This window comes from Pundamilia nyererei, unplaced genomic scaffold (genome assembly GCF_000239375.1).
Source record: "Pundamilia nyererei isolate P.nyererei 1_Seehausen unplaced genomic scaffold, PunNye1.0 scaffold00008, whole genome shotgun sequence".
Lineage (NCBI taxonomy): Eukaryota > Metazoa > Chordata > Actinopteri > Cichliformes > Cichlidae > Pundamilia > Pundamilia nyererei.
The window spans coordinates 1,787,692-1,801,380 of NW_005187409.1; the positions used below are offsets into that span (position 1 = coordinate 1,787,692).

General features: G+C 37.3%; 1 protein-coding gene across 1 annotated transcript in view; it reads left to right on the forward strand.

The window, feature by feature from the left end:
* Positions 1 to 13,689, forward strand: part of diaph2 (diaphanous-related formin 2) — a 357,023-nt gene that overhangs the window by 226,834 nt on the left and 116,500 nt on the right. Inside the window, exon 23 of the mRNA XM_013908245.1 lies at positions 6,730 to 6,859. Coding sequence (XP_013763699.1) covers positions 6,730 to 6,859 — 130 coding nt within the window. The remainder of the gene's footprint in view (positions 1 to 6,729; positions 6,860 to 13,689) is intronic.

Genomic DNA, 13,689 nt, shown 5'->3' on the forward strand with positions numbered 1-13,689 from the left:
AAGCTTGTGCAAAAAGTAGCGGCTTATAGCCCGACAATTACGGTAATCACCCAATATTTTAGGCTAAAATGGAACAATATCGCAATATCTATAATAATATATAAATTTAGTTAAATACAGACACCTATATACAGACTTTCTGCACCTCTGTGAATGCACTCTAATAGCTTCTAATTTGCTTTTCTTTGTCGTTTCTAAAATGTCCTGATCTGTTTTTGTTTGTTATGCAACTAAAGTCACCTTTTTAAGGAGTTTTCATATTCCCAACTCAAACTCTTACATAGTAGAAGAAGGGGAAACTCTTTTCAGCTGCTCCCTTGTCACAATGGGTCACCACAGCGGGTAGTTCTTTGTGTTTGATTTGACAGATTTTTTTGCCGGATGCCCTTCCTGACACAGCCGCAAAGGGGATTTGTCTCTCTGGCTAGAAGTGAATCAGCAACCTTTTGTTTACCAAAAAAATTACTAATCTACTAAAATATCGAACCACTAATGATTCTGTACTTACGCAAAAACCAAAAGTACAGAACAAAAGAAACACGCTGACATATATTACACACATAAATGCATAAAAGAAGGAACAAAGACTCCAACCAGACATTCTCTTTGTTTTTCTTGCTTTAATGCAGGTTTATCTGATTGTGGTTAGCAATCTTGCACTGGTGAGAAACAATCAAATAATATTTCAAATATATGTTTTGGGCATTTTGTTCTGTTTAGTTTCATTTTTTGGTCAAACTACTGTTTGCTAGCTGTGTTTCAGCTTTAACCTCCTGGGACCTGCGTCCACATATGTGGGCATCACATTTTGGGTTATTTAGACCAAAATACTGAATTTTGCTCTACATGGGCCTGATATCCACTCACGAGGACGTTACACTGCTACTGTTCTATCAAAATTTTAAACGAATATCCTCATATGTGCCTCTTATTTTTCTTAAAAACAAAAATAAGGTAAAAACAAATCTGGTAATTCTTTGTTTTTACATTCATCGGGCTCCAATATGACCAAATATCAAAGAGAAATTAAAAATGCTGCCGTGGAAGAGTTCGGGTCTTAGGAGGTTAAAAAAAATAGAAAAAAAATAAATAAAAAAAATAGAGCTGATGTATTCTGATGATCTCTCACTTCATATGATTTTTTTAATATTAGACAACTATGCATGAGTTATAAAGCCACCCCATTCTGCATGTATCTGAAGTTAGCAATCCTGCACATTTCTTGTACAGCGAGAGCTTTTCTATGGTGGATGCAGTGTACTGTACTTTTGGTATTCCTGCAAGCTGACTAAATCAGTGTGGAATATCAGTGTAGAGCCTGGTAACCCCTCAGGGGGCTGATTGGCCATTATTGATGGACAAGGAAAAAAAGTCTGCTTTCTCACTTTAGTCAATCAAGTAAATGGCCTCCTAGGTGGCAGGTCCAGGGTACCTAATGGGCTCATCATGGAGGAGGTTGATGATGGGAATAAGCAGCAAGAGGAAAGGCACAGGCTGACCCACCTTCACCTTCCACCTCTTGACTCCCCTGGTTCAATCTCCTATCCTGTGGAGTACTCACTGATATCCTGGTCACATATATTAAGCAAGCTGAAATTTTGCTAAAGGGTTGCAAGAAGTTTAGTAACTGTATTGCTCAAAGAATACCTGTATTACACTAAATACTTTAAAAGCAAAATTCGACAAAGCATGGTCATTCAGACTATAGAAAGAGAATGTTTGCATCTTTAAATGTGTGTCATACGTGTATAAATACTCCATGAGTCAAAGAATATTTGTTCTTTCAAATAAAGAACACCTGGTAATGATCATGTTTGACTTAAGCTAGACGTAACAGGATGTCTAGCAGGCGCTTGACTTGGTGGAATGGAGTCATCTACCTGAGAGTTCTGACCTTGTAGAAAAATACAGTTTTTTATAGAATTACTAGTGTCTTTAAACACCAAAGCACAAGCATTTATATTGGAGTTGAGGAAACCTTACATTTTAGTGTAGTGTGCATTTGTAGAGCTTTTTTTTTCTCAGCAGCTGCGTGTACTTTTATGTTCAAATGCCGCTTTTGCTTTTTTCTCTGTTTCTTATGATCCAGTGTAATATTTAGTTGTATGAGTAATCATGCAATATATTTGTCTTTTGAGCTGCTCCATCTGCAGCAGTTAAATTGAGCAATCAAGGGCCGACAGTCCTCTGTTAATGTGAGGGTTCTATATTCCCACTGCCACTTTTTCTGTTATCAGTTTTTCTGTTGTTTTCATTTATTTATTTCCGATCTACATATTTAAGTGGGAACTTGTTTGCACGAGATATGTCCTGCTACTCTTAGTTCTCATGTGTATGCACTTGTGAAGGATTTCAAATTGTGTTACCTCAAATCAGGTTTTGTTATGAAAGACTGAACGACAGAACTGTTCAGGATTTGCTTTCAACAACACAGTAATGAAGCTTTTTTCAATCTGTTTCAAATGAAAAGATTTGTCTAAAGTAGTGACATGTATTTACACTCCATTCAGTTCTGAGTAGTTACTGTATTGTACGAAATATTTTATTTGGGTAGTTTAAAAAAACGCATCTAAGATAACAGTTGAGATATCCTAGGAGACGCTCCTCAGCTTGGAGCTCTGACAGTAAAAGTCACTTTTAGTACTGACTTTCAAATATCCAGTGCAAGGCATGGACTGAGATTAAAATGGCTCTGAACTTTGACATGTGCCCAGGCACCGCACAGCCCCTGACACAGTTCTCACGATACCTCAAAGCTGCATTGACTAAAAATCCTGATGTGAAATAATGTGAAAGTAACATCAGCACCTTGAGCTTTATACAAAGTCCTTCTGCCCTTATAGAGGCCCTCAGCCGGATGTGTTACTACTACCAACGACTCCTTCTGCATTGTAGCGTTCTCTCTTTAAAACACAGTATACTTGCAACCATACATGACTCATCTTGGAGGGTTTTCTTTGCTTGTTTTTTAATAGTAAACCATTACCAAGTACTTAACATGGCGCTGTAGTGCTTTGTTTTCTTTTTTCGTTTAAATCATTGAAGTAGTACAAATTATTTGGATTTCTTTTTCATTTCAGTAAAGCAGCTACGTTGGGCTATCTAGGATTTTGCTTGTTTTGGGATTCAGTCTTATTATGTCAGAGAAAATTCACCTTACAACGCTAATCATGCTTCCAGATTCATCAGCCCCGTTGTTACAGGTGTGTGAACTCGAGCACGTAGCTGTGCTCTGCCCTTATAAATGTTTGTGAAGAAAGGGGTCCTTCTGAAAGGTTCACTGAATTTGAGTGTGGCACTGTAATAGCATGACCATTTATGAAATTTCTTCCCTCCTATCATTCCATAATGACGTGCGAGTGGTGTTATTGCAAAGTGGAAGCATTTAGGGACCACAAGCACTCAGCCATGAAGTGCACAAGAGGGCTGAGGCGCATAGTGCGTTAAAGTAGTCAGCGCACTGCTCCTCAATAACTGCGGAGTTCAAACGTCCTCTGGCGTTAACATCAGCATGAAAACTGTGCACCAGGAGACTCGTGCCATGGGTTTCCAAGGCTAAGCAGCTCCTGTATAATATGGAGATCTCTCTTTCCTGATAATTCCCTTATTCTTAATAACAAATGTGCGCATCATCCCAATGTGTCCTAGATTTGTTCAAGATAAATATAGGGTGTACGTTGTAGCTGAGCTGGCAGAGAGGGTTGTCTAACAGCTAAAAGGTTGGTGGGTTGATACATTGGTCATCAAAGTATCCATATGCAAGATACCGATATGCTGCCACTCATGCATCTATCATAGTGTGAATGTTGAAAAAAGTACTTAGCCATGGATAAAACGTTGCATGAATATATTTGTGTGTGTGTGAATGAATGAGACTTATAGTAGAAAGTGCTTTGAGTGGGCTCAAAACATAAATCCAAGGCATAGTTGCTCTTTTTACAGTTGGAATGGTCGAAGTGCATCAGGAGCTGCAAATATTTTAGATGCATACATCTAAAATATACAGAACTATCAATTTAACACCTTACAGACAACCACAACAAACTTTATTTATAGAGCACATTTAAAAACCAGTGGTATACCAAAGTGCTCCACATACGAGAGGGTCAGATATAAGTAAAAGAGAAAGATGAAGGCCATGGCCAAAACCAAACATGCTGGCCAGTTAATGGCAGTAAAAACACAGAAACAAAATTGATAGCACAAAAGTCTGTAGTAGTGCTGCAAAGAAAGCAACTGTGTGCACAGGAAGGAATATTTAGATGCCAGACAAGAAAGAACAAACCCATTTGAGAAAAATTAAAATGATCTGCACGCTGTTTGTCTTCTGTTAAATAATTTAAACCCTAAAATATTTTTAAAGACAACATTTAAATCCTCTACACGTTTACTACTGCTAGAAAATTATGGGCTCAGTAAAACACTCAATACTCTTATTTTGAAAAGATGCATATGAGTGTTATTTGTGTATAATAAATATGAAGTTGTGAACATAACGTGGCGGATAATGAGAGATGCTTTGCATGCTCTTCAGATGACAGGCAGCCTCCTGCCTCGGTGACAACCTCTACCCTGTGGGAAAAGCAAAACAAGGAGATGTGTGATAAAACAGTTAAAGTGTCCAAATACTTTAGATCGATAAGTGAACGATAGAATGACAGAACAACCTGTTGCAGAGATATTGAGGCGGTGACGACATAATCTGCCGTCAAAAATATAAACGTAGACGGCTGTTTTATTGAGTCACATACTTTTGATCTAGATGCGTGTGGGTGGATAATTGAATAAACAGAATAATGAAGAATAGCTGAAGATGCACTCTTTGTTCCCATTACTGACGATGTTACATCGAATGAACAAAAAGTCAAATTCACAGGCGTAGACGGCTGAGAAACCGCAGTGCCCACCAGCCTACAAAGCAAACAGAACACGCTGATAGACATTTATGTGTTCACCAGTTGTAATGTTACAGAGTCACACGTGTTACCAGCAGAAGGGATTTTCATGTTATCACCGTGTTAGAGACGTGTTATAATCACAAATATAAACAGTGAGGCACACATTCACATTTCAGCATGGTTTACCTCCTGGCTGCGTTTGACCAAACTCCTCATGAAACCGTCTTCTAAATTATTATTATTATTTTTAGAAATGACATCTAATACCAGCTACAGTCAGCATTGACCAGATCATCTTACTTTTTAGTGATGATAATGTCTGATATCTGAAATAGAATAAACAGAATGTGTCCCTCAGTCTTGTTGAAACTCATACAATAAAGAAAAACAATACAATGCAGTTTTATAGGTCTGTGATTACCCCAGATAAGGATCATTTTTTGTTGTTATTATTATTATTATTATATTTTAATTGTCTCATATTACATATTACTAATCTTGGAAGTTTCTCTTCTCTGCGCAGTAATAACAGTTTGGCAATATGACAATAAACCAATTAAATTTCCATGAAATTCAGTTGTGATTAGCGAAACGATGATTGATCCTCTTCTAATGACAACAGTGTGTGTGTTTTTGAGCTGACGTGTGACAGCGTCTCTTTGCCTGTTCTTTTCCCTACATGTGTGCGCATGAGCACACGTGTTTCCATGCGTACATGTGTGGGCATGTCCAGCTGCAGGCTGTTTACAGGATGGATATTATCAGTATGAGTACACTGAGGTGGGCTGTGCTAATTAGCTTTCCCAGCATGCCATTCAAACAGCATAGCAATCACAGTGGGCAATGAATATGGAACAAGTTCTCTATGCACTGATGTGAAGAATCCAAGCTTCAGCTTATGAACAGACTCACACACACTTGGCAAATACAGTACATTACTTTTGTTCAAACTTTCCTGCTCCAGCGATTTATTCTCAGGGGAGTGGGGTTATTATTTGTGTATATACTGTACATGCATATGTGTATTATTATCTGTTTCGGTTTAGTCTTCAGTAATTGGTTGCACATTTTGGGGGGGTCTCATTTATTTTACCTTCTCCCTATGTATTGTAATCAGTGTGAGTTGGAGTTCTCCAGAATTTGGGCTTTTGGCTTGTTAGGAACTAATTTTGTTGAATGTACAGCAACAGCCCCCAGAGAAATCCCTCTTGTGTTTCTGAGTAAACAATTATGTTTAACATTGTCAGTGTGGACAATAAAATATAATGTAGAGATACAACACATTGATCCCACGAAATATATTGTTTTAGCAATTAATATTATATCTAATTTAGCCACACTTCCACTCGCTTTCTCTAAAGCACATCTTACTAGTTGCATTATTATTACCATGCAGTTGGTCCAAAATGACAGCCAATGCTTCGTGTATATTAACAGGAACACATAAAAACTGCTTTTAAGTAAAAGGGCCATTCCTATCATAGTCTTCAGTGATATAAATCTTTGTTTTTGCCAAAATGTTGTGATGAAAAACACTTTCCTCTTTTCAAAGCTTGCCTACATCGACTCAATTTTAATTAAAATTCACATGATTATTTAAGGAAGCAGGCATATCAAGCTGCAGATGTTCCAGAGCTGAATGAGGCAAAAGACCATGCTTAAAAACTTATAACAGTCACTGATTTTAAGCGAAAAGAGCGTCTTGTATTGAGGATTAAAAAAAACCCTTTGGTTTGACAACATGTACCTTCACTGAGAAAATGAAGGGACATTGTTTTCCTCAAGTAAATGACTCTAAACATCTGTGAATCTTTTTTTCCATCTTTTTCAGCTCCGAGACACTAAATCTGTCAGTCAGAATACAACACTTCTTCATTTCCTGGCTGAGAAGTGTGAAGAGAGCTACTCTGAAATTTTGAGGTTTCCAGATGAACTGGAGCATGTGGAGAACGCTAGCAAAGGTACGTCTGCCTGCCTGTGTAGTATGTCTCAAGACTTTCCCAGTCACAGACCAGTTTGCTAATACCACTATAGACATCTTTACTGTGCTATTACCACAGCACATCTTAAACTGGAGTGGAATTTGCAACCATCTAGATATCAACGTATTTTATAGTTTAACCAGTTTAAAAATATCCCCGATGGTGTATGTTCTTATAGTCTCTTACTTTTGTGAGCATTATGGTAGCTCATACTGAGTTAAAATGATGTAATTAAAGTACCATAATTAAAGTACTGTATGGACACTTATACATTTCATCCTTGGACGTCAGCCGGTACTCTGTCTCTGTGACAGGAATAGAGTTGTTTGTCTGACCACACTGTCATTCAGCCTGTCAATAAACTAATTCCACTTTAATTCTATTCTCAAGCAATTGGTGGAATCCCTGCAGGCTTATTTACTTTGTTAGTCTCGTAATTGGTTATTTAATCTAATTCAACTAATTATGTACTTGACTGGGACTGCCAGCCATTGTGTAAGTGGGCTGAATAGTCTTCAACCGCTGCATATATTAAGATGTCCATGTGCACACATTTTGAATTGTATCAATTTTGTCATTTCATGGAAATGAATTATTCAAGGAGAAACCAATTAGTTGTGTGAGACCAGTAAATAAATGCCTCTTGGGGAAAAAAACAAACTTCAGGATCTATTTAAGAAGTAGGGATGCAAAAAGCGGTTTACTCGGCATCTCACTTACACCACATACTGTCCATTCATCAATCATCCCGTATAGTACATTACACTGGATATTCAAGCAGGCTGTCTCCCGTTCACATTTTTACACAAAATATGCTAATGTAACTACAGGTCATCGTAGTCAAAATGGTATCTTTGTTTTTTTATTCGTACATGTGCATTATTTGATATATGTTATAGAATTTATAACAAGCTCAGAAACCACAAAAATTGAAACATCTCTTCTTTTGATCGGTTAAAAAGCTCTAAAGCTGACAGTACCTGCACTTTTGGCTTGGATGACATTAACAGTTTTTACACCCACTAGTTTGATTTTAATGTATTGTTGTTGCCTACTTTCAGAGGAAGTTCACAAATGTTTAAACCGTTGTGGTAACAAGAGCACAGTTAATAATGTTCCTCAGGGACATATTAGGTCCCTGAAGGTTAATTGCTTGACGCTATTTCCTGATCTTTTACAAGGTTTTGGTCTCATTTTAGGCAAACTGACTATAGAAAATGTATTAAAATGGTTTATTCGTCTTAATTTCATCTGAATGCACATTGTACAATCTAACTGTTGAATATAAAATCAGAACTACTTTCACATTTATTGAAAGCTCTTTTTCATGTTACATTACTTGAACCGCATACTGTTTAATGATTTATTGATATAAACATCCATGGACAAAAAATAATGTTATTGTTTCTTTGGAAACCTTTTGGCTTTGTTAGAATTGTCATATTAAGTCTATACAATATAATTAGCCTTTACCCTAAAACAACAGACCAACAAAATAAAGTAATTTCATATAGAGTAATATGGAGCTGCACAGATGACCTTCATCCTCTCCTAAATATATATATTTATTATTTCTTACAGTAAATCTCAGGTGTACAAGCATATGATTTCAGATTGTAAATTGTTAGAGGCTTTTAGAGAGCGGCTGATTTAAAGTGACGTAGGGAGTGATGTGTGACATGAACGTATAATGAATACACTGGTTTAAAAGTACAGTTAATAAGCCTCAATCGTAAGGGCAGTCAATCCTGTCTAATGTCAGTAGGAAATCATAGTTTGTTTTTGTTTCCTTGATTAGCTACTTTAGTCTCTAGTCTATAGGGTTTTTAAAAAAATGACAGTACCGCAACACCACTGAGTTATCGTGTCAGACTGTGCAGCTTATTCGATTAGTTTCGCTGCCAGTCGTAGTCCAGTCTGTTTGTTTTTAAAAGTTTGGGTTACCCAAAAAGGCAGTTCAACTTTTTTATACCTTATAGGCTGTCTTGTTAGGAGGAATGTGTGTACCATAATGGAGATTAGAGGGTAACAATAACTAAGTCCAGCATGTGTGAATGTTCTCAATGGAGACCCTTCATTCCTCATAGGATTCAGCTATTTTCAAAGCTTACCTCTGTAAAGGTCAATTTTAATTAAAATCCACGATTATTTAAGGAGGCAGCAAGTTGCAAATGTTCCAGATCTTAATGAGGGAAAGGCTCCTCCTTTTTCCACCTTAAGCAGTTCACTGTGGACATATAGTTTTAAAGAAATGTTACTATAAAACATGTGAACTTTTAGTAAAATAAGTACCACACTTTACATTTTACTTTATTCTGCTATCCAAATGACAATCAGGCACTTCAACATTAACAATAACAAAAAAAAACTATGACACTGGCTAAATTATTTGCTTCTGTAATTTCAAAATTAACTGTTCTCTGCTCAGCAAAAGGATACTTCACAACAAAATGGTAGCAAAATGATCAGTAATAACTATATTTTTCATTAGGAATGTGGAGCAGCACTTCTACTTAGACAATGTGTCACACGTTTTAACGAGGACCCAAATGCAGATGCTAGGAGAATAAACTTAATGAAAGCAAGCCGTTTAGTAAGGCTGCAGAAAATCAAACGAAATAAAAAAAGCAACATGAGACTCAGACTTTCACTAACAACAAACTGGGCAAAACTAAACACAAAGAACATGGAACATGGACGAGAACGATGGAGGTAGAACTGACAATCTGGCCAAAGGCAAGGGGAGACTGGGACAATATACACACAATAGGGTAATCAGGGAAGTGGAGGCAGCTGGGACAACAGGAGGAATAAATCAGTAACAAGACGGAAGCGAAACTGAACACAATGCACATGAGACGAGGGTCTGTCAAAATAAAACAGGAAGTGACAAGCGCACTCAGACTGACTAAACACAGAGAGCGAGAGACACAGAGAGAGACGAGACGAGCTGGGGACGTCACAGGAGATAATTAAGCAGTTACAGCAGGCAAGTGCTAATGAACGGTGCAATTTGTAAATGGGTTAATATCAAATATGAGATTGTCATGGTGGAAAGAGACACCTTTAGACCATGGCAAGAGTGAGCATAACACAAGCCACATGGTGGTCATCAGCAAACTCTTTCTGGCAGATGTCTTGTAGCAAACAAGTGTTTCCAAATGGGCTATCTAAGCTGCTCTGCAGAGGCACAAAAAACAGGCTAGGGTAAGGACTGGAAACGCAGTGGTTTGCCACTGAAACTTGAGTGCAGCAGACAAAAGTCAAGCTGACTTCCCTTCAAAAATGGAAGAGACCCAGCAGCTCCATCAGCTCAGAATTGGCAGAAATCAGTGAGACCCTGGTATACTTGCCTACAGTTCAGAGAAGTCTGCTCAAAAGGACCCTTTAGGGAGGATTTGTGGCCAGAAGAGCAATTCCTCAGTTACTGTTGCACCTATTTTTGAAAACACAAGAACTACTATACAGAAAAAATGCCCTCCCTAAAAATGTTCTGGAATGAGCCAAAATGCAAAATATTTGGCAGTTTGTCTGCTGAAGGACTTGAGGGCTCCAAAATAAAGCATGTCTGCAGGCAACCGAGATTCTTTGCACGATAGAACTTTTACTGGTCTTGTAAATCCTAAGCTCACAGGCAAATTCTTATCCATCACACAGTACCATCAAGGACACATCCAGGCCAGGCACAAATGCATTCTGCAGCATGACAACAGCCCAAAACATGCAATCAGAGTTATACTGAAATGTTTTTGTGCACTGATAATATGATTCCCAGAGAGCCCTTACATAGTCTCAGATGTAAACATGCACGAAACACTTTGTATATACCTTCTGCACTTTGTGTGAAATTAACTGTTCAGTTCATTACTTTCATATATGCGGACCCTGTTAGTGGGAATAACACAGGGGAATACTGTTACATATTTTTCATTTAAATAAGTCTCACCACACTTCTACTTTTCACTTCTACTGCACAATCCATTATATTCTTGCTGTGAGAGGAAGCGCTTAAAACAAACAAAATATAAGCACAATCGTAATGGCGTGCACAACATTTAATAGTGCAATACTACATTTTCTCCTCCGTGGTCACCATAATTATTTTTGATAATTCTTTCAGAATCAAACATTTTAAATGTATTTTGACTAAAAAGATTTCAGTACGGGACAAAGCACCAGCCTTTGGCAGAATATTGATAAAGCCACTGTGATTCATTTGAAAACAGCACAAAGTTCTACTTTTTGAGAAATTACATGTCCAGAGGACTTCATATTGTTGATTCATAATCTGTTATAACATGACTATAATTAACTTGTTTGTTTAGATTTGCACAGACTGACACAAACAATGTACAGTACACAAGAGTGAGACTAATTCAAATAGATTTGTATGATTTTATTTTCAGACTATTCTTTCAATATTATTCTAGTCAAATAGGATGGCAAACTAATGATGCTGCCATTTTTGCACAACGTTTGGTAGTATTTCCTGCAGGCATTAATAATTCAGCACGCCATCATACGGACTGATTAATTGAATGCTCAAACTAAGTAATTAATGGGAACTGTGGCAGTATTGCAGTAGACTGTGGAACAGGATAGGCAAACCATTAATGTGCATTACAAAAAACATCAAATAAAGTGACTCGGCTGCTGATTTTGGTAAACCTTTACTTTAAATGCACTACATTTACTTTCATTTAACAGTTATATTTGTGTGCATTTGGTTAAGAGTTTGTTTTAGGTTGCCCCTTTGATAATAATCCTACAGTAGTTAGCTGTATGAGCTGTGGAAAGTGTATGTTGTGGCTGCAAGGTTTTTTACTCAAACAATGTAAATGCTCAAAATTTCAGCAGCTTTATTAATAATTCAGCTGCCCAGCACACACAGTGGAGTCCTGGCTTGTTCTTCGACATAAAGCAGCATTCTAGGCAAATCTTTTTCTAGGATGATGCACTGTGGGCAATACTGAGGCTAGATAGTCGTTCTGTGTATAAACTGTATATCCTTTCATTTATAAATATATTATTGAGTGTTGAAACTCTAATCATTTGAAATGTAGCGATAGAGTCTAGTATTTCCATACCCCTGACCCCATCTTAACAGGAGTGGCAATGGCTGGAGAGAAGTGTCATTGGCCAATTTGCCTTGTAAAATTCCCCCAGAGATGAATATGTGGGGCCTGACAATGGGAACTAAGTCTGTGTGGTGATTCCACTCAATCAGTGGTGCACTGACAATCTGTCTTGACAATCCGGGAAAAGAGGAAATATGACACAAATGTTCTCATAAATCTATTTAGTATAAGGCATAGCCAAGGGCAAAGTACTTTGGAGCCTGTGAGAGGGAAAATGGAGAATGAGGGGAGAAAAAAAAAAGATGAACTCTGAGGATATTAATACCGCTGTGAATATATCTATTATCCACATTCATTTCAAGGCACTGCAGCATAATAAAGCAGTGCCCATTTCCCATTTAAACTCAGAGCAGTACTTGGCTCTGTATTACGTAGACAAAATGCCTTTCTCGATATGGTGGGACACAGAAAGGATCATTTGTCTTTTAGTTTTTGTGCAGTTGCATAGAATCATTGGGTTGAGAAGATATTCCCCCCTTGCCAGTCCAGGGATGGGAGGGTATCTTACTGAAGTCAGCTGCAGAAACTTGAGGAATGTGAAGAATAGACATTATTCAAATCAAATAAGTACTGCTGCAATAGACAAAAAGCTTATTTATTTCTCTTTTTGGCCAAGAGACTGGCTTTTCGTTATTAGAAACCCAAGTTGACTCATGCAGACAGACAGACAGACAGACAGATCACTTGCTGTTAAAGCGATAGTACTCCTGTGTAAGAAACATAGACCTATTTACCTGGTTTTAGAGCTTCATTTGTTATCAGGTCTGTTTCCCTTGTGGGTACCTTGTTCAGCACCAAAGAGGCATTCCCCAGTTTTGTCATCAGTTCTACTTTTTTTCTGTTTTGTGTGGTGCATTTGCATTGGATAAGGAAAGACTGTGTTATACTCACACTCAGATAGGATTTCAGGGCAATATTAATTTGATTAGCACATTATAATTATATTCTAATAATATTCATCAAATGGAACTAAAATGAAATGGGTCATTTGGCAAATTTTCACTTGTATTTTAGGAACTTTTTGTTCTTTATTTAGACTATAAAGGTGCAGATTTGTGCTTATTATTGCTCTCATACAACACCTCAGTGTTATATAAGATCGTTATCAGTATTTTTATGGACAGGGCAGATTCACATGCTAATAAGTACATAACCTCTGAAAATGTTAGAAACTACTAAAGGTCTCCAGGTAATACTAGGTTGGATGAGTCTTGAGCCACAACAAGCAGTGAAAAACAACAACAGTAATCTATTTCACAGACAGTTAAATCTTCCTTTGTAGATTTGTAGGCACACTTTTCATTCTTGCTTAAAAGTAATTGAATGACAATCTGACTTAGGTGCATATTAATATTCTCAATGGGATTTCCATTTGCCTTTTAATCATGGGAGTTAATAGGGTGTAGTATGGGGCTCATAGAAGTGGAGCATTTCGACGCTGTTGTAATTTATAAAGTGGCAAATCTGAAGAAACTTTTTAATATCTATTTTAACATGTAATTAATGTGATTTATACAGTTGTTTTACAAAGAATAACATTTTAATTTACGAGCTTTGGTAAACTGTCCACAAGAGCTGAATTCCTTTGGGATGCCTCCGGCTGTAGAGAAGCTGGTCATGACTTTGGAAACTTTGAAGGTAGAAGCACCTGATCTCCAAGGAACATAACCT